At 47.2% G+C, this 27867-nt stretch overlaps 2 protein-coding genes across 10 annotated transcripts; both read left to right on the top strand.

The window, feature by feature from the left end:
• Positions 1 to 1709: 1709 nt before the first annotated feature.
• On the top strand, positions 1710 to 5193 carry RBM3 (RNA binding motif protein 3). 3 transcript variants are annotated; one of them, XM_055393247.2, is made up of 7 exons: positions 1710 to 1865; positions 2422 to 2541; positions 2776 to 2882; positions 3518 to 3623; positions 3726 to 3831; positions 4467 to 4530; positions 5020 to 5193. In XM_055393247.2, the coding sequence occupies exons 2-6, from the start codon at positions 2439 to 2441 to the stop codon at positions 4522 to 4524; spliced, it is 480 nt and encodes a 159-aa protein (XP_055249222.1). In that variant the 5' UTR covers positions 1710 to 1865; positions 2422 to 2438; the 3' UTR covers positions 4525 to 4530; positions 5020 to 5193. The 3 variants fall into 3 exon arrangements, with proteins under 3 accessions (XP_055249222.1, XP_055249218.1, XP_055249220.1); XM_055393243.2 differs by having other exon boundaries at positions 4464 to 4530; XM_055393245.2 differs by having other exon boundaries at positions 1754 to 1865; positions 2370 to 2541; positions 4464 to 4530.
• A 13246-nt stretch (positions 5194 to 18439) lies between these two features.
• Positions 18440 to 25254, top strand: WDR13 (WD repeat domain 13). Of its 7 annotated transcripts, none has more exons than XM_055393273.1 (10): positions 18440 to 18557; positions 18992 to 19071; positions 19770 to 19976; positions 20735 to 20844; positions 20963 to 21093; positions 21684 to 21991; positions 22686 to 22866; positions 23190 to 23331; positions 24441 to 24559; positions 24981 to 25254. In XM_055393273.1, the coding sequence occupies exons 1-10, from the start codon at positions 18455 to 18457 to the stop codon at positions 25163 to 25165; spliced, it is 1566 nt and encodes a 521-aa protein (XP_055249248.1). In that variant the 5' UTR covers positions 18440 to 18454; the 3' UTR covers positions 25166 to 25254. The 7 variants fall into 7 exon arrangements, with proteins under 7 accessions (XP_055249248.1, XP_088689779.1, XP_055249254.1 ...); XM_088833653.1 differs by having other exon boundaries at positions 19680 to 19976; XM_055393277.2 differs by having other exon boundaries at positions 18515 to 18557; positions 19736 to 19976.
• The last annotated feature ends 2613 nt before the right edge of the window (positions 25255 to 27867 follow it).

Raw genomic sequence — 27867 nt, 5'->3', positions numbered from 1 at the left:
ACCCACTCCAGTATTCTTGACTGGAGAATACCATGGACAGAGGAGCCTGGCAGGCTAGTCCATCAGATTGCAAAGAGTCAGACACAACTGAGAGACTAGTAACACTTTCACTTTTTCACCATACTGTATCCCAAAAGTTAACAGATATAGTCTGTATTTGGGGTGCTGATCCTTAACAGGCTGGATGAGTCCATTCTATGGATGACATATTTCAAGTCTCTGAGGGCAACTAACCCATTCTTTCTTGATGGGGAGCTCAGAAACAAAAAGTCTGTCAAATCCATTCATTGCAAAGGTAGCTCAGACACTCAGAAGGCGTACAAGAACAAACTGTGGGCAGTGGGCTCAGACACTGTGTCCCTTACCTATTGTGAAAGTCCTCTGCGTGGATCAAGGGTTCAGCAACTCTGAGTGACAGCAGAAATCATTCTGTTGGATCGGGATTTACTCCTTTTGAAGATTGAAGCATCCTCTTTTGTAGAAGTCACCTCAGGTGGTCTGTTGGGGAATTTGAGAAACTGACTTCAGGAAGCTGTCAGGTAAGTATAAGGGCTGAGGTTATAAATGAGAAGAAACGATGCCAGGGAAAAGAGTCGCATAACAGGTGGCTAGATGTTGGGCACAGAGGAGGAAATGCAGGGATCAGGGTCAGGGGCTAAGAAACGAAGGAATGTCTGATGTTAAGGACTGTGAATGGTGATGACGTCAGGGTCAGTGGGGAGATAAAACATCGGGCCCTCGAGGGGGTATGAGCTCGGAGGACTAGAAGGTGAAAGGGTATCAGTTCAGTTCAGTTCAGTCGCTCAGTCGTGTCCGACTCTCCGCGACCCCATGAATCACAGCACGCCAGGCCTCCCTGTCTATCACCAACTCCTGGAGTTCACTCAAACTCATGTCCATAGAGTCGGTGATGCCATCCAGCCATCTCATTCTCTGTCATCCCCTTCTCCCGCCCTCAACCTTTCCCAGCATCAGAGTCTTTTCCAGTGAGTCAACTTGTCGCATGAGGTGGCCAAAGTATTGCAGTTTCAGCTTTAGCATCAGTCCTTCCAATGAACACCCAGTATTGATCTCCTTTAGAATGGACTGGTTGGATCTCCTTGCAATACAAGGGACTCTCAAGAGTCTTCTCCAGCACCACAGTTCAAAAGCATCAATTCTTCAGCGATCAGCTTTCTTCACAGTCCAACTCTCACATCCATACATGACCATGGGAAAAACCATAGCCTTGACTAGACGGACCTTGGTTGGCAAAGTAATGTCTCTGCTTTTTAATGTGCTGTCTAGGTTGGGCATAACTTTCCTTCCAAGGAGTAAGCGTCTTTTAATTTCATGGCTGCAATCAGCATCTGCAGTGATTTTGGAGCCCCCAAAAATAAAGTCTGACACTGTCTCCACTGTTCTTCCATCTATTTCCCATGAAGTGATGGGACCAGATGCCATGATCTTTGTTTTCTGAAATCAGAGGACAGTAATTATGTCCTCAGGAACCTAGAGAAAGACATCAGAATCAATGAGGGAAGTGACATCAAGGGTGGTAAGAGTGATGTCAGAGACGGAAACGGGTGTGAGAGCGTAAGGGATGAAGATGGCTGGGCAGACGCTGATGTTAGGTTGCATCAACCTCACAAACCTCCAGTCCATTTCCGGAATCGTGCTCAGCGCCTCGCTCCCTTCAAGCTGTTGTCCCTTCCTCCCGCCCGGCCTCACTGACCTTAGCCAATGAGCGCGCACGGCGGAACGCGCGGCGGAAGTTGCATGACGTGTCCACTCTGTACCCTTTATCAGCGTCTTGCCGCGCGGCAACCTCCCCAGTCTCGGCTCCTTCGGAGTGGCTCTCTTCCGAGTTCTTGTTCGGTTTCCAGGTAAGTAGCGTATATTTTGCGGAGCGGCTGTTCCTCGTCTCACTGATGTTTGAAGCGCCGGTTGAGAGCGAGGTGCGCGAGTGAGAAGTAACGGCCTCTGACACATAGGCTTGGGCTTCACTGGATCGGGTGGGTTCCGTGCTTGGAGGTGACACTTTTTGGTTGGTGTGAGGCTGGCGCGCTATATTTGAGTGCAGGAAATGCCGGGAAGGGCTGGCGGCGTGGGTGGCAACCGTGATCATGCAACGGCGGAGGCGGAAGGGGGGAAGGGGCTCTTTTTGCGTGTGACCGCCGCCATCTTGTTTTGTGCTTGCGAAGGGAGAGCAAGGGTGTTCTGGGCATGCGCAGGTGTACAAAATGACGGGCGTTGGGTAGGGCATATTGTGTGGGCACCGGCTCCGCAGGTCTTTTTAGTCTTTGTCTGTGCTTAGTTACCCCGTATTTTTTGTGCTTGTTTTGTCTCCTCTCTGTCCTCTCTTCCTTTACCATTTCTCACTTCTCCAGCCTCTTTCTCCCGTATCCACAGTTTCTCCTATTCTCCATATCCTCAACACAGGACTTGAATTTACTGCCATGTCTTCTGAAGAAGGGAAGCTCTTCGTGGGAGGACTCAACTTCAACACTGATGAGCGGGCTCTGGAAGACCACTTCAGCAGCTTCGGACCTATTTCTGAGGGTGAGAAATGGGCCAGATGCCTGATGGGGGATTGTGGAAGAAAGTCTGTGTCCCATGCATTTCAGGAAACAGGAGAGAAAGGTTAGAACCCCAGGCCTTACCCTTTTCCTGCCTTTGTTCCTAGGCCTAAGACTGAGAACCCAATAAGTTTCCATTGAGTTTTAGTGGAAGGAGGGTCCATTCTTAACACCCTTTACCACTTGTCCTCTTAGCTCTTTCCTCTGTCTTTCCCAGTGGTGGTCGTCAAGGACCGGGAGACTCAGCGATCCCGGGGTTTTGGCTTCATCACCTTCACCAATCCGGAACATGCCTCAAATGCCATGAGAGCAATGAATGGAGAGGTGAGGTCTCCTACCTGCATAGGGGCCCTACGTCCATCTGTCACTTGGACCATTCTGTTTTTCCCTCTGTGTCTGCTTGGGGCAGCGCGGCCACCAAGCCCCGCAGTGCCCACTCACAGGAGCGTGACTGCCTTCTGTTCTAGGGGGTGGAGGGCAGCGGCAGACAGAGCCGGGCTGCCTGGGAGGCGACGACTGGTCCTGCATGAGGCCGAGAAGCCACCTGTGGATGGTTGACCTGCTCTGGGCTTAGGTAGTAGAGTCTGCAGACCTGCGGGCCTGGCCCGGAGAGGACCTCGTGAGTCTTCTGGGATGGACTCTGAAGCCTCAGACCAAGAGAGGTGTCTGTCTAGCCCTAATAGTCGGGCAGCTTAGAGGAGTGGGGAGGAGAACCTGAGTTCGGTCAAGATGTAAGTAGTAGCAGGGGAAACATGGTGGATTCAGGTAATTTTGTGGGATTCTGTAGCTCCAGATAAAACCATTTGGGTCAAAGGAGCTTGTTCTGGAATATGGCACCCAGAACCTGGTGCCCAGCAGGAATTTCTGGGCTCTTTTGCCCACTTGCCCAGCCCACTCCTACCTCACCCCTGCCCTATTTGACCACCAACCCATCCATCCTTGTGTCTCCCCACACCTAGTCTCTGGATGGTCGTCAGATCCGTGTAGACCACGCTGGCAAGTCAGCCCGGGGAACACGAGGGGGTGCCTTTGGGGGCTATGAACGTGGTCGTGGCTATCCTAGAGGTAAGTTACTTGGTAAGTTTGATCATGGGGTATGGAAGAGAGTTGCCTATTAGCATTCTATGTCTAGACAATTGCCATGCAAATATTTCTTCCCTATTGTAGGTGGTGGGGACCAGGGCTATGGAAGTGGCAGGTATGACAATCGACCTGGAGCATATGGATTCGGATACGGATATGGATATGGAAGGTCCAGAGACTATGGTGGCAGGTGGGTAACCAAGGGGCTAGGGTATGCTGGTGCTTCTTCCCTCTCCCTAAGAACTCATCTTAGGGATTTATCTGGTGGTCCAGTGGCTAAGACTCTGTACTCCCAACGCAGGGGGCCTGGGATCAGTCCCTGGTCAGGGCACTAGACCCTGCATGCCACAACTGAAAAAGATGTCATGTGCCACAACAAAGATTGAAAATGCCGTGTGTAGCAACTAAGACCCAGCCAGCCAAATGAATGAATACATTTTTTTAAAAAAATTTTAAAACTCAGTTTCTTGCTCAAAAATTTAAAAAGCTCAGCTGCCTGAGTATTCATACATACCTTGCTGTGGTGCTAATAGTGTTTGCAAATTGTAATGAAGTTATAAAGCAAGTATGAAGCAATATTTGGGGTTAAGTATAACATCGGTAAATAATTTGTTAGGTCATGTAATTGCAATGCGCAGTAGATGGTGACTTATGTTTATTGTACTGTCTTGATTATGTATGGTGGTAACATATAATATGCTATATTACACAGCATATGACTGAGTTCTACTTGATATTCACGGTTAACTTATCATGGTGTTTAGTAATACTGTAGAGTATATAATGCATTCTTGTGATACTACTATGTATGTTTTTTCCCAGAAGCCAGGGTGGTTATGACCGCTACTCAGGGGGAAATTACAGGGACAGTTATGACAACTGAGATGAGGTATGCGCACCTAATGTAAGTGAGACTTCTGTGTTACCATTTAAGAGACCTCTGTCCACCAGTCTTCTCCTGTCCCTCTCACCTTTCCTCCTGTATGTGCATACCTCAACAGGCCCACCTGACAACCATTCCTAGGCCTCCCTTGCTTTCAGGTGCCTGTTAAGGCTAGTCTGCTTTGATGGAAGTAGGGGTTGGGGGGCCACCTGTCTTGTCTATAATCATCTACTCCTATTGAGCATGTAAGAGATGAAGGGGTTTCCAGCTTTTCAGCATCCTCGTTAACCCCGGGAATTAAGCATGTTAGCATATTCCCTGGAGAAGGCAATAGCAACCCACTCCAGTACTCTTGCCTGGAAAATCCCATGGATGAAGGAGCCTGGTAGGCTGCAGTCCATGGGGTCACACAGAGTTGGACACGACTGAAGTGACTTAGCAGCAGCAGCAGCATATTCCCAACATCACAATTCTCCCCCTTCTTACTGTTCTCAGAAACACAAGAAATAATCTGGACCAGGACCACGACCACCTCTCCAAATGACTGTATTTATAAAGACTTTTGGAGCTGCACTGAAACATCTGTAATAGTTAAACCAACCTGGTTTTCTTTTTTTTTTTGAATTGAGTTCCCAAGGTACCTTATTAAAAATCTTTCAGAAAGCTCCATGTTTGTTTTATTTTGTTTTAAAATTTTTCTCCCATTTAAAGACAAAGTCTGAAGATATTTGTAGAGTCTGAGTATTTTTTCCTTTTTGACCAGTTTTTTTTTTTTTTTTTTTAGTTCCAGCTTTTAGGATTATTCTGACAAGAAATGTTTGGCCAGATTCTTTTACTAATATGCATCTGGAAACATTTAAAAAACCTGTACACAATGTTGAATCCTGATTAGGAAGCAGTTTCCAACTGTAAGAAATAAAGAGCATGATAACTTACAGGTGTTTTTTACTCAAGATCTCTGCCTTGATTATATAGAAGTTTCTAAGAAATACTTGTGTATGTCATTTTTTTAAACTGGAAGAAAAAATTCTGTTGTTTTATGTAGTGTTTAGGATGTCCTTCACTGAGTTGATTAAAAAGATGAAACCTGAAAACAAATCTATATTGAAGTGGTTTTTTTCTTGCTCAAATTAAGGTATAGCGGTTTACTACAAATTAAAAATAGGGGAAGGCCAAGAGGGAGATTTTCAGAAAAGGATACAGTTAGGTGGGCAGGGACTGCCAAAAGGGTGGAGACCTTGAGTTCAGAGTTTGGTTGGGTTTGGGATTGCTTTGGGTATAACATATATCAGGCCTGTGGGAAGGTGAGGAATCTCAGCGAACTTCCCTTGTGGCTGGAATTGGGTTTCCTGACATGGTCTCTTGGTCCCATTGTGATAATCTCAGTGTCAACTTTGGGAAGGCTGCTGGAGTTTTGATCTCCCTGTCTCCTCCGAGCATCTTTAGGTGCCTTCCTTAGGAGATTGTACGGAGAATGTAAGCATCTGGTGGGGGATGGGAGACTAAATCCTGTCATAAATAGTGGTGCCAACTGCTTCTCCTGAAATAATGGGGGTGGACGCAGGTATAGTAAACTCATCTTGGTGTAAGATAGGACAAGCCTGATTTGAAAATGGGATTCTAGGAGCACAGCCTCTGGATTCTGATTCCAGGGTTCAAACCCCAGGCTCTGCTGCTTTCCACTTATTTCAGTGGTGTTAATACACAGTGATCCCAGCTAACACCACATGGGTCACTGTACTGTGAAAGTTGCAGGACTGATGACCTGGCTCCTCTGCCTCCCAGCTGGCTGGGACAGTGCCAAGGACCATTCCTTTTAGCCATGAATTTGCTTTGCCAGGTGGATGGAGACTTGGGAACTTCTGAGACCTTTCTGGACCAGATAAAGGGGCCTTAGAGCTACTCCTTACCAGTTGAGTACTAGGCATTCTGTGCTGGGCTCCAGGGAGTTAAGGCAGTGAAATCTGGCAGGAGGCCCACTGTTGCCTAGGGTGGGGAGCACTTCTGCACCTTATGTCTCAGGAAGTAGTGTCTTCCCCACGTGGCCTGAGACAGGGTCTGGTAACCACAAAGTTTCTACAACAAAATGATCCCCTAAGTGACATAAAAACTATAAATAGCCTTTGCTGAGGTGCTGTGTAGGAATTCTGGACCCCCCAGGTGGCCCTGGGTTGGGAAGATACCCTTGAGGAAATGGCTACCCACTCCAGTATTGCCTGGAGAATCATGGACGGAGGAGTCTGGCAGGCTACAGTCCACAGGGTTGCAAAGAATCAGACACAACTGAGCACACACTTGGAGTAATCCAGTCTCGCCCAGCCTCTGGTTTATTTGCTCTAAGGAAAGGGGCCTAGGAGACAGTTTTCTTTGACACTGCATCACTGATCAATACAATTTAGAGATGTGAGACTCAAAACCCTTTTTAAAAGCTTATTAGTCCTCTTCAGTTTGACCAGAATCTCACTAGTGTGCATGTTTCCCAAGAACCCACTGAGACTTGAACTCACATTTAAAGGTGCTTTGAGAACCTGTGTCCCCAAACCTGTGAAGACCAGACCTTTAGTCTACAAGTATTTGTATTTTCAAGCCTTGGATCTTGCCTACCCTCCCCACAAATTTGACAGAAACATTTTCATAGACATGCCACCCCCTGCCTATTTTGAAGTCCAGAAGAAATCCCAAACCTTTCCCCTCTCACCCCACATGGAAGTCACTGACCCTGCTTCCTAGCTTAGTTTTATGTGCCTCAGGTTCTATGTCTGCAAAGTGGGAATAATTCTATCGACCTCACTGAGTGGTACTGAAGGTGACGTACTTAGAGAAGGGTAGGTCTGTGGTAATAACCCTACACCTTCCCTACATTCTGGTTCTGCGGGTGTAAGAAACTCAAAACACCTTTTTCAGGGACTTCCCTGGTGGTCTAGAGGCTAAGACTCCTGGGGCCTGTGTTCCATCCCTGGTCAGTTCAGTTCATTCCTGTCCGACTCTGCAACCCCATGGACTGTGGAACACCAGGCTGCCCTGTCCATCACCAACTTCAAGAGTTTACTCAAACTCCTGTCCATTGAGTCAGTGATGGCATCCAACCATCTCATCCACTGTCGTCCCTTTCTGCCCTCAATCTTTCCCAGCATCAGGGTCTTCAAATGAGTCAGCTCTTTGCATCATGTAGCCAAAGCGTTGGAGTTTTAGATTCAACATCAGTCCTTCCAATGAACACCCAGGACTGATCTCCTTTAGAATGGACTGGTTGGATCTCCTTGCAGTCCAAGGGACTCTCAAGAGTCTTCTCCAACACCACAGTTCAAAAGCATCAATTCTTTGGCACTCAGCTTTCTTTATAGTCCAACTCTCACATTCATACATGACCACTTATAAAACCATAGCATTGACTAGACGGACCTTCGTTGGCAAAGTAATGTCTCTCCCTTTTAATATGCTGTCTAGGTTGGTCATAACTTTCCTTCCAAGGAGTAAGTGTCTTTTAATTTCATGGCTGCAGTCACCATCTGCAGTGATTTTGGAGCCCAAAAAATAAAAGCTTGCCAGTGTTTCCACTGTTTCCCCATCTATTTGCCATGAAGTAATGGGACCAGATGCCATGATTTTAGTTTTCTGAATGTTGAGCTTCAAGCCAAACTTTTCACTCTCCTTTCACTTTCATCAAGAGGCTCTTTAGTTCTTCAATTTCTGCTATAAGGATGGTGTTATCTGCATATCTGAGGTTATTGGTATTTCTCCTGGCAATCTTGATTCCAGCTTGTGCTTCCTCCAGCCCAGTGTTTCTCATGATGTACTCTGCATATAAGTTAATTAAGCAGGGTGACAATATACAGCCTTGATGTACTCCTTTTCCGATTTGGAACCAGTCTGTTGTTCCATGTTCAGTTCTAACTGTTGCTTCCTGACCCGCATACAGGTTTCTCAAGACCCAGGTCAGGTGGTCTGGTATTCCCATCTCTTTCAGAATTTTCCACAGCTTGTTGTGATCCACACAGTCAAAGGCTTTGGCATAGTCAATAAAGCAGAAATAGATATTTTTCTGGAACTCTCTTGCTTTTTCGATGATCCAGCGGATGTTGGCAATTTGATCTCTGGTTCCTCTACCTTTTCTAAAACCTGCTTGAACATCTGGAAGTTCACGGTTCACATACTGCTGAAACCTGGCTTGGAGAATTTTGAGCATGACTTTACCAGCATGTGAGATGAGTGCAATTGTGCTATAGTTTGAGCATTCTTTGGCATTGCCTTTCTTTGGGATTGGAATGAAAACTGACCTTTTCCAGTCCTGTGGCCACTGCTGAGTTTTCCAAAATTGCTGGCATATTGAGTGCAGCACTTTCACAGCATCATCTTAGGATTTGAAATCGCTCGACTGAAATTCCATCACCTCCACTAGCTTTATTTGTAGTTATGCTTCCTAAGGCCCACTTGACTTCACATTCCAGGATGTCTGGCTTTAGGTGAGTGATCACACCAATGAAGATCTTTTTTTGTACAATTCTTCTGTGTATTCTTGCCACCTCTTCTTAATCTCTTCTGCTTCTGTTAGGTCCATACCATTTCTGCCCTTTATTGAGCCCATCTTTGCATGAAATGTTCCCTGAGTATCTCTAATTTTCTTGAAGAGATCTCTAGTCTTTCCCATTCTATTGTTTTCCTCTATTTCTTTGCACTGATCACTGAGGAAGGCTTTCTTATCTCTCCTTGCTATTCTTTGGAACTCTGCATTCAAATGGGTATATCTCATTTGAATCCACATGCTGCAAGTGAGACCTGGGGCAGTCAAATATTTTTAAAAGGTTTTTAAAATAAGTTGCTGTAAATACTTAAGGTATGTTAGAAAGCATATTGATTAGATAACTGGGCAATGTTCCTCCCTCCTGCTTTTAGAGACAGAGCATGCACAGTTCCTGCATATCTGCATTCCTCTTCTACCTCCTGCACTTCTCCAGGCTAATGAGCCATGATTCCTTATAATCAAAGTACACAGAGATCTGAAAAACCAGAAGCTTTTTTTTTTTTCAAGATTTGTGACAAGACCTGAAGTTTTTCATAATCTTTGTGTTTTCCATTCAGTGTGAATATGCATACAATATACTGCAGAAATACTAGCGTTTGGTTATGGAGAACTACACTAGAGTCTATGGGATGTGGATTTTAATAACATACCAATGAAGGCACAAAGTTAAGGTTTCTAAATTGAAAAGAGTCTGTAGCATGTTCTGCGTAAACATTTCTTATATGCTGTTCTAAATTCAATTTTAAGCTTCCTTAAAGTAAAACTTAGGAAGTTTTCTTTACTCTTTCTCCTTAATAGTTGTTCAAGCACAGAACTTGCAGTCTCTTCTCTATTTTAAACTTTGCATTTAAAAAGTACATTTTGGAGAGGGGGGAATACAGTCCAGCCATTTGTCTTATTTAAGTGGAAGAAAGTTTTAATGAATTAAATGTGCAAAATGCCCTGATATTTCCTAGTTTGTTGTAGTTTAACGAAGACCGTTGGCTTCAAAGCATTCAAATGCTTATGGAACCTTCAGTTTAGAAAATGCAATGTGTTTAAAATTGTGGAAACTGGGTGATAGGTACATGGAAGTACATTAAATCAATTCATTGTGAGTTTGAGATTTTACATAATAAAAAGTTCAAAAGAAAACTGAGTGGTATGGTTTGTAAGACATTGGTGTGGGAAGTGGATGATTTTTAGTCATCTATTTAGTCAGCTATTTTCTGTTGGCCTGCCCTATTCCCCAAAGCCTTCTGAATAGTTACAGTTATCTCTATTCCAAGGGCCTGAAGAAACCCTGAAATGCTAGCTTCTATTTCTTTATATCTGACATTAATATTTTCCAGATACCGGTCCTAGGGAGTTCCTTGGCAGTCCAGGGGTTAGGACTCTGCACTTCCACTGCAGGGGGCACGGATTTGATCCCTCATTGGAGAACTAAGATCCTGCATGCCACGCAGCGCAGCCAAAAAACAAGCAAAAAACACAAAGATACTGGTCCTAGAACCCCTTCCTGCTCCCCTTCCCCAATCCCAGCTCTCAGGACCCCTCTGGCTTCTTCAGGTAGGTGGACCATTCCTTTGCCTAGCACCACAGGTTCTTCCTGCCTTCTTTCAAAACCCAGGACCTCTTAGAAACCTGTCTTCTCAGTGGTAAGATGGGGATTATCCCCAGTGAATGAGTCCAGACATGGGAAACACTTACCAGTGTCTGGTAGTTAGTGTGTTGTCAGTGTCTTGTCAGTAAATTTTGACAAGTATTTATTATGTGTGCCAGATACTAATTGTAGGAACACAGCAACATCTATGACAAATTTCTTTTCTTAGGAATCACATATTAGGGCCTATGGATAATAAAGTAATCGGTATGTGATGTAATGTTAGAAAGTGGCAAATGTTGAGAATAAAGCAGAGGGAATGAAGAGTGATGGGGTCTTATACAAGATGGTTTAGGGAAGGTGACTCAGAGGAAGTGACCTTACACTAGAGACGAAACTGGAGAATGGTAGGGGAATGGTTCTGCATGGCACTCTGACTGCGTAGCACGTCTCCACACAGGCCACGTAGGCAAGCTCATCCAAGTATTGGCAGAACGCCCTGTGATGCTCGGAACACAGAGCATGAGAGGCTCCAAGGCCATTTCTTGATAACCTCCCTGTCTACCAAGGAGGCTGCCATGAGACAGTTTCTCCTCTTCCAAGGTTCTGATGAGGTATGAGGCTTTGTGTTCATTCTCTCCCCTGATTTAAGGTTCTAGAACTGCTTAGCATGCAGTAACTTCTTGGCACCACCGTGTCCAACTACTCATGCTGCAGTCACCTGGCCCCTTTTTTGTTTCTGTGTTACCCTGCACAAGGGACATGAGCTGGCATCTGTGGCTCTTCTCGCTTCTGCTATCTATGTAAGTAGCAAACATCTGAACTGAATGAGGACACATTTCCTTACCAGCCAAATATCTCAGCCTTGCCTTCTCTTGGCATCTGCAAGAGGAGAATTAGAGGCAGAAGAAAAAGCAAGCACACACCAAGGCCCTGAGGTGGGAGCTTGCTTGGTGTGTGCGAGGAACAGCAAGAAGGCCAGTGCAGCTGTAACCGAGTGAGCAACGGGGCAAGGGGCAGGAGGTGAGATCTGAGAGGCGACGGAGCCTGGTCCCATAGGGCCGCTCTGGCCACAGGGAGGACTTCGGCTTTTTCTCTGAGAGAGATGGAGCAGGGGTCTGAGCAGAGCAGGGCCGTGGGCTGCCTTGGATTGTAACAGGATCCTCTGACTACTGGGAGGACAGGCTTGGGGAAGAGAGCAAGGGCGGAAGCAGTGAGGAGGCCACCACAGCAGTCCAGGCCAGCAGTGGTGGTGGCAGCAGTGGACGTGGAGAGGAGAGGTTAGATTCTGGATGTGTAGAACTGACAGGACCTGCTGAGAGATCAAACAAAGGGGGTGGGATGAGAGAAAGAAATTGTTATGAATCCACACTGGAGGACGTCACACAAAGTAACTTGGGGATTGGTGTTAGTATAGTGGTTAAGAGCAAGGATTGTGGAGCCAGGTGGCCTGGGTGTAAATCCAACTCCACCGCTTACTGGCTATGCTGTCTTGGGCAGGTTACTTCATCTTTTTGCCTCCATTTCCTGATCTGTGACATGTAATAATAGTAGTACCAACTTCAGAGGGTTGTTGTATAAAATATTTTATGCAGAAGGTTTTCTGCATAAAATATTTGTAACAGTGTCTGGCACAAAGTGCTTGCTATCAGCAATATTAGTGTAGGATAAGGAGAAGTGTTTGCATGCACAGAAGAGAGTGTTCTAGATCTCAGGAATGATTTGTACAATTTTAAATTGAGAAAGCAAGTGTAACGAGCATAACCAGATAAGAGTGAGAGCAACACAGGATGAAGTTGGGGAGGAGGCCTAAGAGGTCAGCTTCTCACAGCAGTTGCAAGCTGTTGTAGATTTCATGGCTGATCTACCAATGCAAAAGATAAGAAGAGACAGGAATAGAAACTGATTTGGGACTTGATATGGGGCTGGGGGTAGGGGGACATACAGAGAGGTAAAGAGGGATGGGATGCTGTTGTCAACACTGCTGGCTGGTTACCAGGGGGGTGGTGCTTTCTGGTATCCTGGATAAGAAACTTAGTCCAGTTCTACTTCCTGCCTGCCTCCAAATGCTGCTGCTAAGTTGCTTCAGTCGTGTCCAACTCTGCGCGACCCCATGGACTGCAGCCCACCAGGCTCCCCCATCCCTGGGATTCTCCAAACAAGAACACTGGAGTGGGTTGCCATTTCCTTCTCCAATGCATGAAAGTGAAAAGTGAAAGTGAAGTCGCTCAGTCGTGTCCGACTCTTCGTGACCCCATGGACTGCAGCCTACCAGGCTCCTCCATCCATGGGATTTTCCAGGCAAGAGTACTAGAGTGGGGTGCCATTGCCTTCTCTGCTTCCAAATGCTAGCTCTAATATTTTCTACATCTGTGGTCATGGGCAGTAAACCCATCTAAGGATTCACTTTCCTTATCTTCAAAGTGGGGCCAAATGTTGCACCTCATTAGGGCTGTTGTGACAGTTCTATAAGATGGGTGTTGTAAGAGCTTGGTAAATGCAGGCTGTCACCAAAACCAAGCAAGAATGGCTTAATATTTGAAAAGCAACCAGATGTAGGTCAGTGTATTAACAGAAAAATGTGGAACAAATCAATGGCTGTGCCCATGTAGCTCTATCACCTGAGACTGAGGTACCAAATCCAGGGTCCAGGCTTGCTCAGGCCCCCAGTCTGGCCCTGAATCACCACTGGGTAAAGGGAATTGAGATTGTAAGAGCAGAGTGACTCCAGTTCTAGCCCCACAAAGTGATTTCTCCTCTGAATCAGTCACTGCCTGGCCTCACTGCCTTTATCCACACATTCGTTGTCAAGAGCTTCATGTATCTGACTGCTTTTTCATTCAGGTTCCAGCTTAACTTTTTTGGTCATTTTATTTTTAAAATTTTATTGAAGTGTAGTTGATTTAGTGTTGTGACCAACTTAAATTTATTTCTCACTCCTTCCTCCTTCCCCCACCGCCCAGCAATGCTAACCAAAAGTGAAAAGTGAAGTCGTTCAGTCGTGTCCGACTCTTTGCGACCCCATGGACTGTAGCCTACTAGGCTCCTCTGTCCATGGGATTCTCCAGATAAGTATACTGGAGTGGGTTGCTATTTCCTTCTCCAGAAGATCTTCCTGACCTAGGGATTGAACCCAGGTCTCTGGCATTGTAGACAGATGCTTTACCATCTGAGACACCAGGGAAGCACTAACCAAACTACTATTTTAATGATAGTAAAAACCAGTTTGAAAAATGATCTTATTTATCACTTATCTTTCTAGCTAGAATGGCAGCTCCACGAGAGTGGAGCCCAGTTATCTGAGCTACTGCTATTTTTCCAGTGCCTGGCACCTAGTAGGGGCTTAATAATTATTTGTTGAAAAGCTGGCTATTGCAATTTGCTGGAGGCTGCTCAAATGGTCTGTGAGACTTTTCCCAAGTGTAGGAATCTTTTTTCTGACTCAGGCATTGGGGAGTTGTCACCATTAACACTTTGGCGATTGTGAGAACTTTGGCTTCAGAGGCAAATATTTTCCCATCAGGAAATGGTCAAATTTAAATTATGATCTTGTGTCCCAACCCCCACTTGTCCAATTTAGGAAGAAACCTCAGGGATGAGATAAGAGAATAAGAACTCGGGGTCTACATGCCAGTTACATGTCATCTCCATGGTCGTTCTATTTCATTCTCTGGCTTTGATTCTCAGCACACTCTTGTCACTGCCCCCCCGCCCCCAGTCATCTAGGCTTTCCCTCAAATCATGCTTCTGTTAGTTCCTGAGGATGAGGCCCAACTTCAGGTTTCATCTCAGCTTGTGTAATGAGAAGCCAGCACAACCAGTGTGGTCCAGTGCTTGCCTTTGCAGTTATAAACTCTGGGGGCCAAATAGGCAGGAGGCACATGAAGAAAGGAGTCCAAAAAAGACATGGCCCCTGCTTGTTTCTGCCATTACTTAAGTTACTGTTGTGATGTGGTGTTACCTTCAAACAGCTCTGGCTTACCTGTCTTTTCTGTCCAACTGTTTTTGTTTGTTCTTTCAGCTAGGACCCTCAACTGTCACTCTGACAGTGAAATAGCCCCAGATTCTGTTAGAGTGGGTGGGACTTGTGGTCCACCCTAGACTTGAGCTTTTTTAAATGCCATGATTGTAACCAAGGTCACTCACAACCTCCAGGAGTTGCTCCTGATGACTTGATACCCCCAGGCCCTACATCATTCTTTCCCTACCCACTGACCTGCCTGCCATTCATGTATATAAATTCTGCCCCTTTCTCTCCAAGCTCCCAACAAACTGAAAGTGCCTTCTATCACCAGTTTGTTGTTCAAAACCCATTTAAAAAATTAATTTATGTATTTATGGCTGTGTTGGGTCTTTGTTGCTGCACAGACTTTCTCTTGTTGCAGCAAGTGGAGGCTACTCTCTATTTGCAGTGTGCGGGCTTCTCATTGTGGTGGCTTCTCTTGTGGAGCTCAGACTCTAGGGCATGTGGGCTCAGCAATTGCGGCACATGGGCTTATTTGCTCCACGATACGTGGAATCTTCCCAGACCAGGGATCAAATCCATGTCCCCTGCATTGACAGGTAGATTCTTATCCAATATACCACTAGGGAAGCTCCTCAAAACCAATTTTTAATCTAGTGCATGCATGCTCAGTCCCTTCAGTCGTGTCTGACTCTGCAACCCTATGGACTGTAGCCCACAAGGCTCCATGGAATTTTCCAGGCAAGAATACTGGAATGGGTTGCCATGCCCCCCTCCAGGGGATCGTCCCCACTCAGGGATTGAACTTGCTCCTCCTGTGCCGCAGCCAGATTCTTTACTGCTGAGCCACCAGTGAAGCCCCTTTTTATCTAGTATTAGTGTGTAAATGTTTAAAAACAAAAATTGAAAAAATCCAGAGCAGATAAATGCAAGAGGTAATCGGGTTCATTCTAATTCTTGTTATGTTTGCATCAGATTTACCTCTGGCAGATGGATCTCTTTATTGGGAAAAGTTTTGTAAAACAACTAACAGTAGTCAACATTTAGTGAATATATTCTCTGTTCAAGATGCTTATCTAAGCTTTACAAATATTAACTCATTTAGTCCTGTCACTAACTCTATGAGGCAGTTTTTATTTTCAGATAAGGAGACTGAGTCACAAAGAGGTTAAGCCCAAGACCACATAGTTGTCAGAGACTGTGGCAGTGGCCAGGTTGTAGTGCCTTCTGAAAAGTACTGTATTACTTCCTGGAATGACAGCAAATGTTCTCACAACAGGTGTCTTTATAGACATGTTCTACACATAAATAGCTAATTTATAACAACCCTGTCATTAGGTTGTTTTATCTAGTATCACGAATGAAGTTTTAAAATAATTTTTGAAATTTTAACATGAAATGTAAAAACAACAAGAACAATACAATTCTGGCAGGGAGACAGTAGATCTCCTTGCTATCCCTGACTCTCCTGTGATTTCTTCCCACAGCGTTTCTACAGAAGCTGAATGGTGGGACGAAGGTGTGGGGTTCTGTCCAGGGAGGGTCAAGGAGAATAGGAAAGGCATTGGTTGTATCATCCTTTGTGGCAAAAAAATAAAAAGAACTGGCAATTACAGTTGTTCATCAGGGGTGTCTGTGGGGGACAGGTTCCAGGACCTGCCATGGAAAATAAAATCCATAGATGCTCAAGTCCCATAATTGGGCCTCTGTATCCACAGTTATGCATCTATGGATTCAACCAAGCACAGATGATGTAATACTGTAATAATTTCTTGAAAAAATAATCCACATATAAATGGGCCCACACAGTTCAAACCTGTTTTGTTCAAGGGCCAACTGTAAACCCAATGCTGGCCACAAATAGTGGTCTGGTGCAACAAAATGTCACCCTTGGGCTTCGGGTTTCCTCAGCTGTAAAATAGGGATAGTAAAGGGACCCACAACATTCAGTTATTAGGATTAAGTGGATTAATACATATAAATCACCTTAAACAGTATCTAGCATGTTATCCAATAAATGTTATTGGTTACATGTTTGTGCAGCAAAATAGTTTATTCTTTAGCAATCATGAAACAAAATGGTGTTCAACATCCTGAAAAGACCACGCATTGCTTAGTTACATGGACAATGGAGGTTGTTAGAACACAAAGGGCAATACGTTTTTGGCTCTGTCTCATTTAAGGTTTGGAGAAGGCACTGGCAACCCACTCCAGTACTCTTGCCTGGAAAATCCCATGTACAGAGAAGCCTGGTAGGCTACAGTCCATGGGGTCGCACAGAGTCGGACACAAGTGACTTAGCAGCAGCAGCAGCATTTAAGGTTGCTTTAAAAAAATACTGTTCAGATTATTGTATTATATAAATAGTGTGAAAATAACACTTTTTATAACAAACAATAATCTGAACAACATTTTTGAGAACTGTATCAGTTAAGATCTGTTAAGCCCTTACATCGGAGAAGGCGATGGCAAGCCACTCCAGTACTATTCCCTAGAAAATCCCATGGATGGAGGAGCCTGGTAGGCTGCAGTCCGTGGGGTCGCTAAGGGTCAGACACGACTGAGCGACTTCACTTTCACTTTTCACTTTCCACTTTCACACATTGGAGAAGGAAATGGCAACCCACTCCAGTGTTCTTGCCTGGAGAATCCCAGGGATGGGGGAGCCTGGTGGGCTTCCGTCTATGGGGTCACACAGAGTCGGACACGACTGAAGTGACTTAGCAGCAGCAGCAAGCCCTTACATACGCTTGCTCCTTGGAAGAAAAGCTATGACAAACCTAGACAGCATATTAAATAGCAGAGACATTACTTTGCATACAAAGATCCATCTAGTCAAAGCCATGGTTTTTTCCAGTAGTCATGTGTGGATGTGAGAGTTGGACCATAAAGAAGACTGAGCACCAAAGAATTGATGCTTTTGAACTGTGGTGTTGCAGAAGACTCTTGAGAGTCCCTTGGACTGCAAGGAGATCAAACCAGTCAACCCTAAAGGAAATCAACCCTGAATATTCATTGGAAGGACTGATGCTGAAGCTGAAGCTCCAATACTTTGGCCACCTGGTGCGATGAGACAACTCATTAGAAAAGAGGCTGATGCTGGGAAAGACTGAAGTCAGGAGGAGAAGAAGACAACAGAGGACGAGATGGTTGGATGGTATCACCGACTCGATGGACATGAGTTTGAGCAAGCTCTAGGAGATGGCAAAGGACAGGGAAGCCTGAAGTGCTGCAGTCCATAGAGTCTCAAAGAGTTGGACACGACTGAGCGACCGAACAACAACAGGAGGCTACTAAACATTGTAGTCCAACTCCATACACTGTACAACCTGATCACGTTAAGATGAATACAGATGCAACTTCCTGTTGCAGTTGCAGTAAGGATGATTCAGGTAGCCTCCTGGGATCCAAACCCCAAAGCCTGTAGTACATAGTTATGTCTCCCACCTCTAGAGATGCCCAGACCAAGCTTCCTGGGAGCATCCAAGCCCACCCCGCTACTCCATCACAGACACACAGAAAGTACTCTTCTTACTCTGGGCATGTCTGAAGGCCCATTAGTCACCTAAGAATTGGAGAACTTTTTAGGGGCCTCTGCATGTGTGACTATTTTTTATTCTGCACTTCTAATCTTGCTTGGTGAAGACTGTACTGCTGAAAAGCAGCTTATGCCACTCTTTTCAAAAGAAAGTCTTTTTTAAAAGTAATATTTCTGATTTTTAGTGGGTAATTCGCATACTCGCCCCGTCCCAGTCCTCCCTGGACGTTGTTCTTGTGTACCTAAATGCCATTAGGGACTGGGGGTGAATAGACCTTAAAAGGGCGGAGCCTTCATCCTTGTGCCAAAAGCGCCTGTTCCTTAATGCGCCTGCGTGGTTTCTCCCACGCCCTGGGGAGGATTCCTATCGACTTGCTCCGGGCTCGGCGGCTCTTCCTGGCAGCAGGCGGCCATCTTGCTGGAGCCTGTGAGAGAGAGAGAGAGAGAGAGGAGAGAAGGGTGACACTGGTTTCAGGGCCGCCCCGGGAGCCTCAAGAGCGGGAGGCAGCCCTGGAGGTGGTCCCTGATCCCGGGTCCTGTTCTTGGACCCGGGAAGGGAATGCGTGGGGTGGGAGGGGGCAAGATGGTTGGGGAGTGCCGACAAGGATTATTAGGTGGGAGGAGGGGCGTTGCTATGGTGACCGGGAAGGGCGGGGTCAGATCTGAATAGCAGCTATGAGTCACCCGGGCGCTGCCTGGGAAGGGCAGGACTGGGGTGGTGACCATGCTAACAGCCGGGTGGGATTTCTCAACATCTTGGACTGGAGGGACTCTGTGTCTATGGCAACGATCGCCTGGCGGAAGGGGCGGAACTAGATTTCTTCGCTTGAGACGCTGACATTCCAGGCCCTTGTCCTGCAGGCTCCCGCGGGCGGACACGCCGGAAGAGGAGGCCAGGGAATGGCCGCGGTGTGGCAACAGGTCTTAGCAGTAGACGCGAGGTGAGGCGTGGGGTCGGAGCTCGTAGGAGCGGAAGTTATTGTGGTGCATGCGCAGTGGCAATAAATGAGGCTGGGCAGAGAACTTGCCTTTTGCGGCTGAGTGGGCTTGCCGGAGGTGAGCATGTGCAGTAGCAGCGTGCGGGGCTTGCCCGCCGAGAGAATGACTGGCCAGAGCGGGTCGTTAAAGAGCATGCTAGGAGAATGCAGTCATATGTGGGCATGCGCAAAGCATCTGGTGTTAGAGCCTTGGGAGGGGGTGCTAGAGCCCAGGCTGGTGACATCCTGTTCCCACTTTTGCCTCCAGACTTCTTTTACCACCATTTCCCCAGTCTGACGCAGTCGCCATCCCATACTGACCTTCACCATTGCCAACACTAACTCCCATACCATGTCAGATTGACCCCTACCACTGTCTATACTGACTCGGTCACCCCATACCACTTCCAGCAAAATTGCAGACTGCCTCCATTGTACCCACATGGACCTTCTTGCCATGCCCACTACTATTGTGGACTCACCCTCATTACAGCACCAGAGAGACCCCCGTCACCACTTCTGACCACTTGCCATCCTGACACACACCTCATTCTCCTTCCCTATCCCTTGAGTTGATTGACTCCCTCTGTCCTGTGCCTGCTGCCCGCCTTGCCTCCTGCCATCGCAGGTACAACGCGTACCGCACACCAACGTTTCCACAGTTTCGGACACAATATATCCGACGGCGCAGCCAGCTACTGCGAGAGAATGCCAAAGCTGGGCACCCTCCAGCATTGCGTCGGCAGTACCTGAGGCTGCGTGGGCAGCTGCTGGGCCAGCGTTACGGGCCCCTCTCTGAGCCAGGCAGTGCTCGTGCCTATAGCAACAGCATCGTCCGCAGCAGCCGCACTACCCTTGACCGCATGGAGGTGAGCTCCTCCCCATGCACCTGCTGTGTTTACTACCTGCCTCCATATTTATTCATTCAACAGACTTGTCAAGCACCTGCTATGTGCCAGGCACTGTTCTAGGCTCTTAGGATGAGCAGAAGGCAGAAAGAGATAATGTATGATATAAATCAACAGATACAAATAAGATAAATAGGTTGATTAACAGGCAATAAATGAGATAAATAGGTCAATAAACGTAGCAAACCAGATAAACAAGTGAATAACTACCATGGCTTGTAGTGAGGAGTGCTAACGTGGAAAAATAAAGCAGACTTGGGGAATGAAACAGGACTGGTGTGGGGGACGGAAAAAAGCTGTTTCTAATGGAGGTGATCAGGGAAGGCCTCTCTGAGGAGGTGACAATTGAGCTGGGACTTGAATAAGGCAAGAGACTAAATCAAGTGGTTTTCTGGTAGAAAAGTGTTCATTCTTTGTTCAAAGAACATTTGTTGAATATCTGCTGAGTGGGGCAAGAGCAAGGGAACTAATGCAGAGGCCACCATGGTAGTGCCAGCAGTGGTGGCTGTGGAAGGGGTGAGAAGGAATCTGGTTCTGGCATATGTGGTCTTAGTTCTCCAACCAGGGATTGAACCCATGCCCTCGCAGTGGAAGTGTGGTCTTAACCACTGGACCGCTAGGAAGTTCCCATGGTTCTGGATATATTTTGAAGACTCTAGACCTTATAGGTTCTTGAGGGCTGTTTGCAAGGTGTGCCCACTCTGACCCTCTGTTGCCAGGACTTCGAAGATGATCCTCGGGCCCTGGGGGCCCGTGGGCACCGCCGCTCCGTCAGCCGAGGCTCCTACCAACTGCAAGCACAGATGAACCGTGCTGTCTACGAGGACAGGTATGCACCAGGGGCAGCTGAAAGAAGAGGTTTGTGAGGAGGGGAGGGGCCACGGGACAATGAAAGGCTACACGCTAGTACCTCCCTTCTCTTACCCCTCACTCCTACTGGTGCCTAGGCCCCCAGGCAGCGTGGTGCCCACCTCAGCAGCAGAAGCAAGTCGAGCCATGGCTGGGGACACATCGCTGAGCGAGAACTATGCCTTTGCGGGCATGTACCATGTTTTTGACCAGCACGTGGATGAGGCAGGTGAGCCAGTGGATGGCGGGTCCCATCACCATGCATTTGCCCAAACTGACAGCAACCCAGTGCCTCCTTTTCTGGAATGCAGAGTCTTGGGCCCACCTCTGATGGGGCAGTTCCCATACATCAGACTTTTTGCAAACCTAAAACCCTTCTGCAAAGTGATCTGCAAAGCCTTGGTTACTTTATCTACCATAAAAGGACTGAGCAGCTTAAAAGAGCACTTGGCTTCTCGGGTCGTGAATCACTTGAAGGAGCTTAAAGCCTCTGCTGCAGAGAAATCCCCTTGCAAAGGGCAGAGTGGGTTTTGCAAACTGCCAAGACCTTGGTAATTGGAAAGTGCTAACTGAGATGTGGAAGCCATTTCACACTACAGAAGTCATTTACAGTCCATAAGGTACCTGCCAAGATGTAGGGTTTTTGGCAGAGGGCCTTCCGGGTTCCAACTGTCTTTCTCAGCCAAGGAAAGCCCTTTACTGAGGCCACTGTGCCTGGTGCAGTGGATCCTGGCCCCCAGCTCATAGGTCAGAAGCTTCCATAAATGAAAGCACTCGGTGAGCATGCTGACTCTCCCAAATGGCTCCTTGGCCTTGTAGTCCCCAGGGTGCGCTTCGCCAATGATGACCGGCACCGCCTGGCCTGTTGCTCACTTGATGGCAGCATCTCACTGTGCCAGCTGGTACCTGCCCCGCCCACCGTGCTCCGAGTGCTGCGGGGCCACACCCGAGGGGTCTCCGACTTTGCCTGGTCTCTCTCCAATGACATCCTTGTGTCCACCTCCCTTGATGCCACCATGCGCATCTGGGCCTCTGAGGATGGCCGCTGCATCCGGGAGATCCCTGACCCTGATGGCGCCGAACTGCTCTGCTGCACCTTCCAGCCGGTCAACAACAACCTTACCGTGGTCAGGCTCCAGGGCGCCCCCTCGCCAAGGGAGGGATGCCAAGCTGGGAGGGCGTGTCTCAGAGAATGGGGATAAGGAGTCCTCTCTAGTCCATCACCTCCATCCTCCTTTGGCCAGATTCAGAGGGAAACAAGGCAGGACTGGGGTCTCAGTTCTTGGACTGGGGTGGGCTCACTGTGGGGATGGGGCAGTCTGTGGGTAGGGTCATGGCCCCATCAGCAGTAGTCCTACTGTTTGCCAACTGCAGGGCTTGCTGGCTGGGGATCAGGGTTACTGGTTGGAAACCTTGTCTCAGTGGCAGCTCTTTGGTGGTCTGACCTGGATGGAGAGTCAGAGGGCAGGGGAAGGAAATGAAAAGTCTGGCCCAGCCCTGAGCAGGGAGTAGGGGGAGTTGGCCCCGTGAGCCTGTGCTCTGGGATCCCTTCAGCTGCAGCAGCAGCTGCTGTCCTAGAATAGTTGAAGACTCCAAGAAGGACCAGGCAGCTCCCTTTAGTTCTGGGAGCAGCTGTCTTTTCTGGTCAAATTGCAAGAGGGACCAACTGGGGAGGATTACCGGCATGGGTCTCTTTGCAGTCTACCGACTCATCCTCCTATAATGAGAAGGCACAAGGGATCAGCCAGTCCCATCAACTGCAGCCTCAAGGAAGGAGGACTAGCTGGGAGCAGGGTGATGGTGTATGGGTCTCACCCACAGGTGGGCAATGCCAAGCACAATGTGCACGTCATGAACATCTCCACGGGCAAGAAAGTGAAGGGTGGCTCCAGCAAGCTGACTGGCCGTGTCCTTGCATTGTCCTTTGATGCCCCTGGCCGGCTGCTCTGGGCGGGTGATGACCGCGGCAGTGTTTTCTCCTTCCTCTTTGACATGGCCACAGGTAGGCAGGCACCCGGGCTTTCCTGGTGGCTCAGTGGTAAAGAATCCACCCGCAATTCAGGAGCTGCAGGAGACACAGGTTCCATCCCTGGGTTGGGAAGATCCCCTGGAGGAGGGCATGGCAACCCACTCTAGTATTCTTGCCTGGAGAATCCCATGGACAGAGGAGCCTGGCAGGATCAGTCCATAGGGTCGCAAAGAGTTGGACACAGCTGAAGCAACTTAGCACGCACAGGCAGGCCTGCATCTGGGTGTTTGTACTCCCACCCTCCCGGTGCACAGCCCTAGCCCTCACCTCTGCCTCTGCTCTCTCTGCTGCCACAGGGAAGCTGACCAAAGCCAAGCGACTGGTGGTGCACGAGGGCAGCCCCGTGACCAGCATCTCTGCCCGCTCCTGGGTCAGCCGTGAGGCCCGGGACCCCTCACTGCTCATCAACGCTTGCCTCAACAAGCTGCTGCTCTACCGGTGGGTCTCCTTTCTGTGCCACTTGGAGGTGGGGAGCCTTCCCCTCTGTCAGACTGGCATGAGAGCCTTCTCTTCCCAGCAGACTGAGCTGTGGAGGGGTTATTAACTTCCTTGAGGGTGGAGATCTGGTCTCCTAATAATATGATAATAGCAACATCAATAGGAGCAATAATGCAATAGGAGAAGTAATAGTAATAGCAGCCGCAGCGTGTTCATAGCAATTACTGGGGCCAGGCCATGTTCAAAGCACCTTATACATATCACCTCATGTAATCCTCTCAAAAACCCTATGAGGTGGGTGCTATTTTCGTGTCTATTTTATAGATGAGCAAACTGAGCCATAAAATGGATTAGAGTCCCCTTAGAGCCTCCCAGGTGACGCTAGTGGTAAAGAACCCACCTGCCAGTTGAGGAGATGTAAGAAACGTTGGTTTGATCCCTGGGTTGGGAAGGACCCCCCCCGCCGGAGGAGGGCCTAGCAGCCCACTCCAGTATTCTTGCCTGGAGAATCCCATGGACAGAGGAGCCTGGCAAGCTACTGTTCATGGTGTCAAAAAGAGTTGGACATGACTGAAGTGACTTAGCATGCCCTTAGAGCAGTGGCCTGCTTTCTTTCCTTCCTTTTTATTTTCTTTTTGAAGCAGGGAGTTTTGCTATCTCCACACAATTATGTCACCTAAATGCGGTTCTCAGCCTGGGCTGCATGCCAGAAAGCTTTCCTTACCAAACTGCTGTGGAAATGTCCCAGACTCCCTGGAGTAGCTCGGGTTCATCCCTTTAAATGGCCACGTGGTGTTCCACAGTACAGGGATCCTGTAGTTTGGTCAGCCATTTCCTCTCTTTGTGCGTGTCCTAACTCCAGGATCTCTTAGGGATCCTTAGAGAAAGGAACTAGTGAATTAAACAGCAGAGGTTCCCCACGTATATCAACAGATATAGCTTCCAAACGGTCACTATTGTACTCTAGCCCATGCTTTATACATTTGTGCTGTGGTCTCAAAACTGGATTTCATGAACCTTGAAAGGAGCTTGGGTGTGGGGGTTAGCCCACCATTTGTCTTCCCCGGGGCTGATGCTGCCCCGCTGACCCACTCTTCTCCTCCTCTCAGGGTGGTGGACAATGAGGGGACCCTGCAGCTGAAGAGAAGCTTCCCCATTGAACAGAGCTCACACCCTGTGCGCAGCATCTTCTGCCCTCTCATGTCCTTCCGCCAGGGGGCCTGTGTGGGTGAGTTCCATGGGGTTGGGGTGTCTGGGTGGCCAGGGAGGAGTGGGCACCAGGGGTGGTGCTGTTCTGGCTCAAATATCAGGATACCCTAATGCCCTGATTTCCTGGGCTTCAAAAACTCCCAGCAACCTCACACTTCGAACACAGACCCCAAACAGCCCAGAAACCTCATAGCCTGAGACACAGACCCCTCCTCACCCCCACCAACAAAGAATGCGGAGACCTCACACTCTGGACACAGAACCAACACAGCTAGGTGATCTCCCATCTAGGGCTGGTACACCCCAGGGCCCCTAGCCCTGGGACCTCACACCTTGGACATAAATCCATCAATACCTCAGATACCTCAGAGACTCCACACGCAGTGCACCCCACTGCCTCCTGTGACACCTCCTGATGGTCTCTCCTCTCATCTGGGCAGTGACTGGCAGTGAGGACATGTGCGTGCATTTCTTTGACGTGGAGCGGGCAGCCAAGGCCGCCGTCAACAAGCTGCAGGGCCACAGTGCGCCCGTGCTGGATGTCAGCTTTAACTGTGATGAGAGCCTGCTGGCTTCAAGCGACGCTAGTGGCATGGTTATCGTCTGGAGGCGGGAGCAGAAGTAGGAGACTTCCAGCCTTGCTACTGTTCACCTTCCCACCCACCTCCTGCCCCAGTCTTGTATTTGTAAATAAAGTTCCTGTGGTTGTGCCCATGGCTGGCTTCCAGTTCTGCAGGGGGCGAGATGGGTGATAGGGCAGCTCTAGGACCCAAGATGGGATGAGGTTCACCTCCTCATTCATGCCTTTGTACACTGATTCATTCATTCATTTGACAACCATTTATGAACATCTGCCATGTCAAAGGCACTACTTAACATGTTTTACACAGTGATGCATTGGATAGGCATTATCAAGAACCTCCTGTATGCCAGTAGTTTTAGGCACTGAGGGTACAGCTGTGACCTAAACTGACAAAAATAACTGCCCTTGCGAGGCTTACATTCTAGTGGAGTCAGGTAGATAATAGACAAAAATATATAATGGGTCAGCTAATGTTGAGTGTTGTGAGGAGAAAGGATAGGGGATAGAGTTGCAAGAGGGTCGGGAGGATTAGGCTCTTTTTGGTATCATGATCACAGATGTTCCTGACCATGTAAATTTTATTTTTTGTATTTTTTTAATGTATTTATTTTTTATATATTTTGTAAAATAATTTTATTTATTTTTGGCTGTGCTGGGTCTTGGTTGCTGTGTGGGCATTTCTCTAGTTGCGGTGAGCAGGAGCTACTCTTCATTGCAGTATGCAGACTTCTCATTGAGGTGGTTTCTCTTGTGGCACAGGCTTCAGTATTTGTAGCATGTGGGCTCAGTAGTTGTGGCTCCCTGGCTCTAGAGCACTGGATCAATAGTTGTGGCCCATGGGCTTAGTTGCTCCGTGGCATGTGGGATCTTGCTGGACCAGGGATCGAACCAGTGTCTCCTGCATTGGCAGGCAGATTCTTGACCCTTGAGCCACTAGGGAAACCCTTATTTATTTTTTTAGATTTTATATTATATTGGAGTATGGTTGATGTACAATGTTGTGTTAGTTTCAGGTATACAGCAGAGTGATTCAATTATATATAAATACATGTATCTATTCTTTTTCAGATTCTTTTTCCATAAGGTTGTGACAGAATGTTGAGCAAAGTTCCCTGTGCTGTACACGTCTTTGTTGGTTATCTGTTTTATGTATAGAAGTATGTGTATGTTAATTCCAAACTTCTAATTTATTAATATTCCTTCTTCCCCCCTTTTCTTTTGGTAACCATAAGTTTGTTTTCCAAGTCTATGAGTCTGTTTCTATTTTGTATATAAATTCATTTGTGTTTTTTTTAGATCCTGCAAATAAGAGATACCATACGATATATATCTTTCTCTGTCTGACTTCACTTAGTGTGATAATCTCTAACTCCATCCATGTTGCTGTAGATGGCATTATTTCATTCTTTTTTATAGTTGAATAATATTCCATCATATATATGTATCACATCCTTTTTTAAAATATTTATTTTATTTTTTGGCCATGGGGATCTTCGTTGCTGCAGGCTGGCTTTCTTTAGTTGGAACGAGTCAGGGTTACTCTTTCTTGTGGTGTGCAGGCTTCTCACTGTGGTGGCTTCTGTCTTGTTGCAGAGCATGGGCTCTAGGTACCTGGGCTTCTGTAATTGCAGCATGTGAGCTCAGTAATTGCGGCTCATGGGCTCTAGAGTGTGGGCTTGGTAGTTGTGGCATAAGGGCTCAGTTGCTCTGTGGCATGTGGGATCTTCCCCAAGCAGGGATCGAACTGGTGTCTTTGCATTGCAGGGTGAACTGTTAACCACTGGACCACCAGGGAAACTCTGTGTATCACATCTTTATCCATTCCTCTGTTGATGGATATTTAGATTGCTTCCATGTCTTGGCTATTGTAAATAGTGCTACAATGAACACTGGCGTACATGTATCATTTCAAATTGTTTTTCTCGGAACATGTGCCCAGGAGTAGGATTGCTGGACCATATGGGAGCTCTATTTTTAGTTTTTAAGGAACCTCCATACTGTTTTCCATAGTGGTTGTACCAAATTACATTCCCACCAACAGTGTAGGAGGGTTTCCCTTTTTGCCACATCCTCTCCACCATTTATTGTTTGTAGAATTTTGATAATAGCCATTCTGACCAGTGAGGTGATATCTCATTGTAGTTTTGATTTGCATTTCACTAATAATTAGTGATGATCAGCATCTTTTCTTGTGCCTTTTTGGCCATCTGTATGTCTTTTTTGGGGAAATGTCTATTTAGATCTTTGTTGGGGTCCTTTAATGGACCAGAACCTGGTGGTCCGGAGTCGACAATAAGAAAGTGAAAGAGAGTCAGAGGGAGGGAGAGAGAGAGAGAGAGAAAGAAAGAAAGACACGGGGACCCAAGCTCTGATGGAGCAAAGATACTTTATTAGCAGAAATCCTGGCTTATATATCTTTAGTAAGATGATTACTCAGCTATTACACAGGGTGAAATTTTATCGATAGCCACAATATGGATAGTCTAATACATACAAGTTCGCTGACGCTGAAAAGAGTCACTGAAGGGAGTTACTGAAAGGAATCCAAGCAGATACCGTTTCTCATAATCTCAGTCCTGAGAACTGCATGCAGCTCTACTCTTTCCCTGAATAGGAACTGATAGGGAACAGAGAATTTATGAGAAACAGCACATAGGAATCCTCCTGTTAAACATTCCCTGACAGATCTTCTGCTCATTTTTACCTGTTTGTTTTTTGTTTGGCTGCACCACACAGTATGCTAG

This window comes from Moschus berezovskii, chromosome X (genome assembly GCF_049115385.1).
Source record: "Moschus berezovskii isolate FMDL1 chromosome X, NW_MosBer_1.0, whole genome shotgun sequence".
In the NCBI taxonomy this organism is placed as follows: Eukaryota; Metazoa; Chordata; class Mammalia; order Artiodactyla; family Moschidae; genus Moschus; species Moschus berezovskii.
This window is presented reverse-complemented; position numbering and strand designations above follow the sequence as displayed.

Excerpts from the sequence above, each read along its gene's own strand:
- RBM3 (XM_055393243.2), top strand. The coding sequence starts at position 2,439 with ATGTCTTCTGAAGAAGGGAAGCTCTTCGTGGGAGGACTCAACTTCAAC. Across the intron at positions 2,883-3,517 it reads TGAGAGCAATGAATGGAGAG|TCTCTGGATGGTCGTCAGAT; the intron begins GTGAGGTCTCCT and ends CCCCACACCTAG. Across the intron at positions 3,832-4,463 it reads TCCAGAGACTATGGTGGCAG|AAGCCAGGGTGGTTATGACC; the intron begins GTGGGTAACCAA and ends GTTTTTTCCCAG.
- WDR13 (XM_088833653.1), top strand. The coding sequence starts at position 18,455 with ATGCGCCTGCGTGGTTTCTCCCACGCCCTGGGGAGGATTCCTATCGAC. Across the intron at positions 19,977-20,734 it reads CTACCCTTGACCGCATGGAG|GACTTCGAAGATGATCCTCG; the intron begins GTGAGCTCCTCC and ends CTCTGTTGCCAG. Across the intron at positions 21,992-22,685 it reads TCAACAACAACCTTACCGTG|GTGGGCAATGCCAAGCACAA; the intron begins GTCAGGCTCCAG and ends TCTCACCCACAG.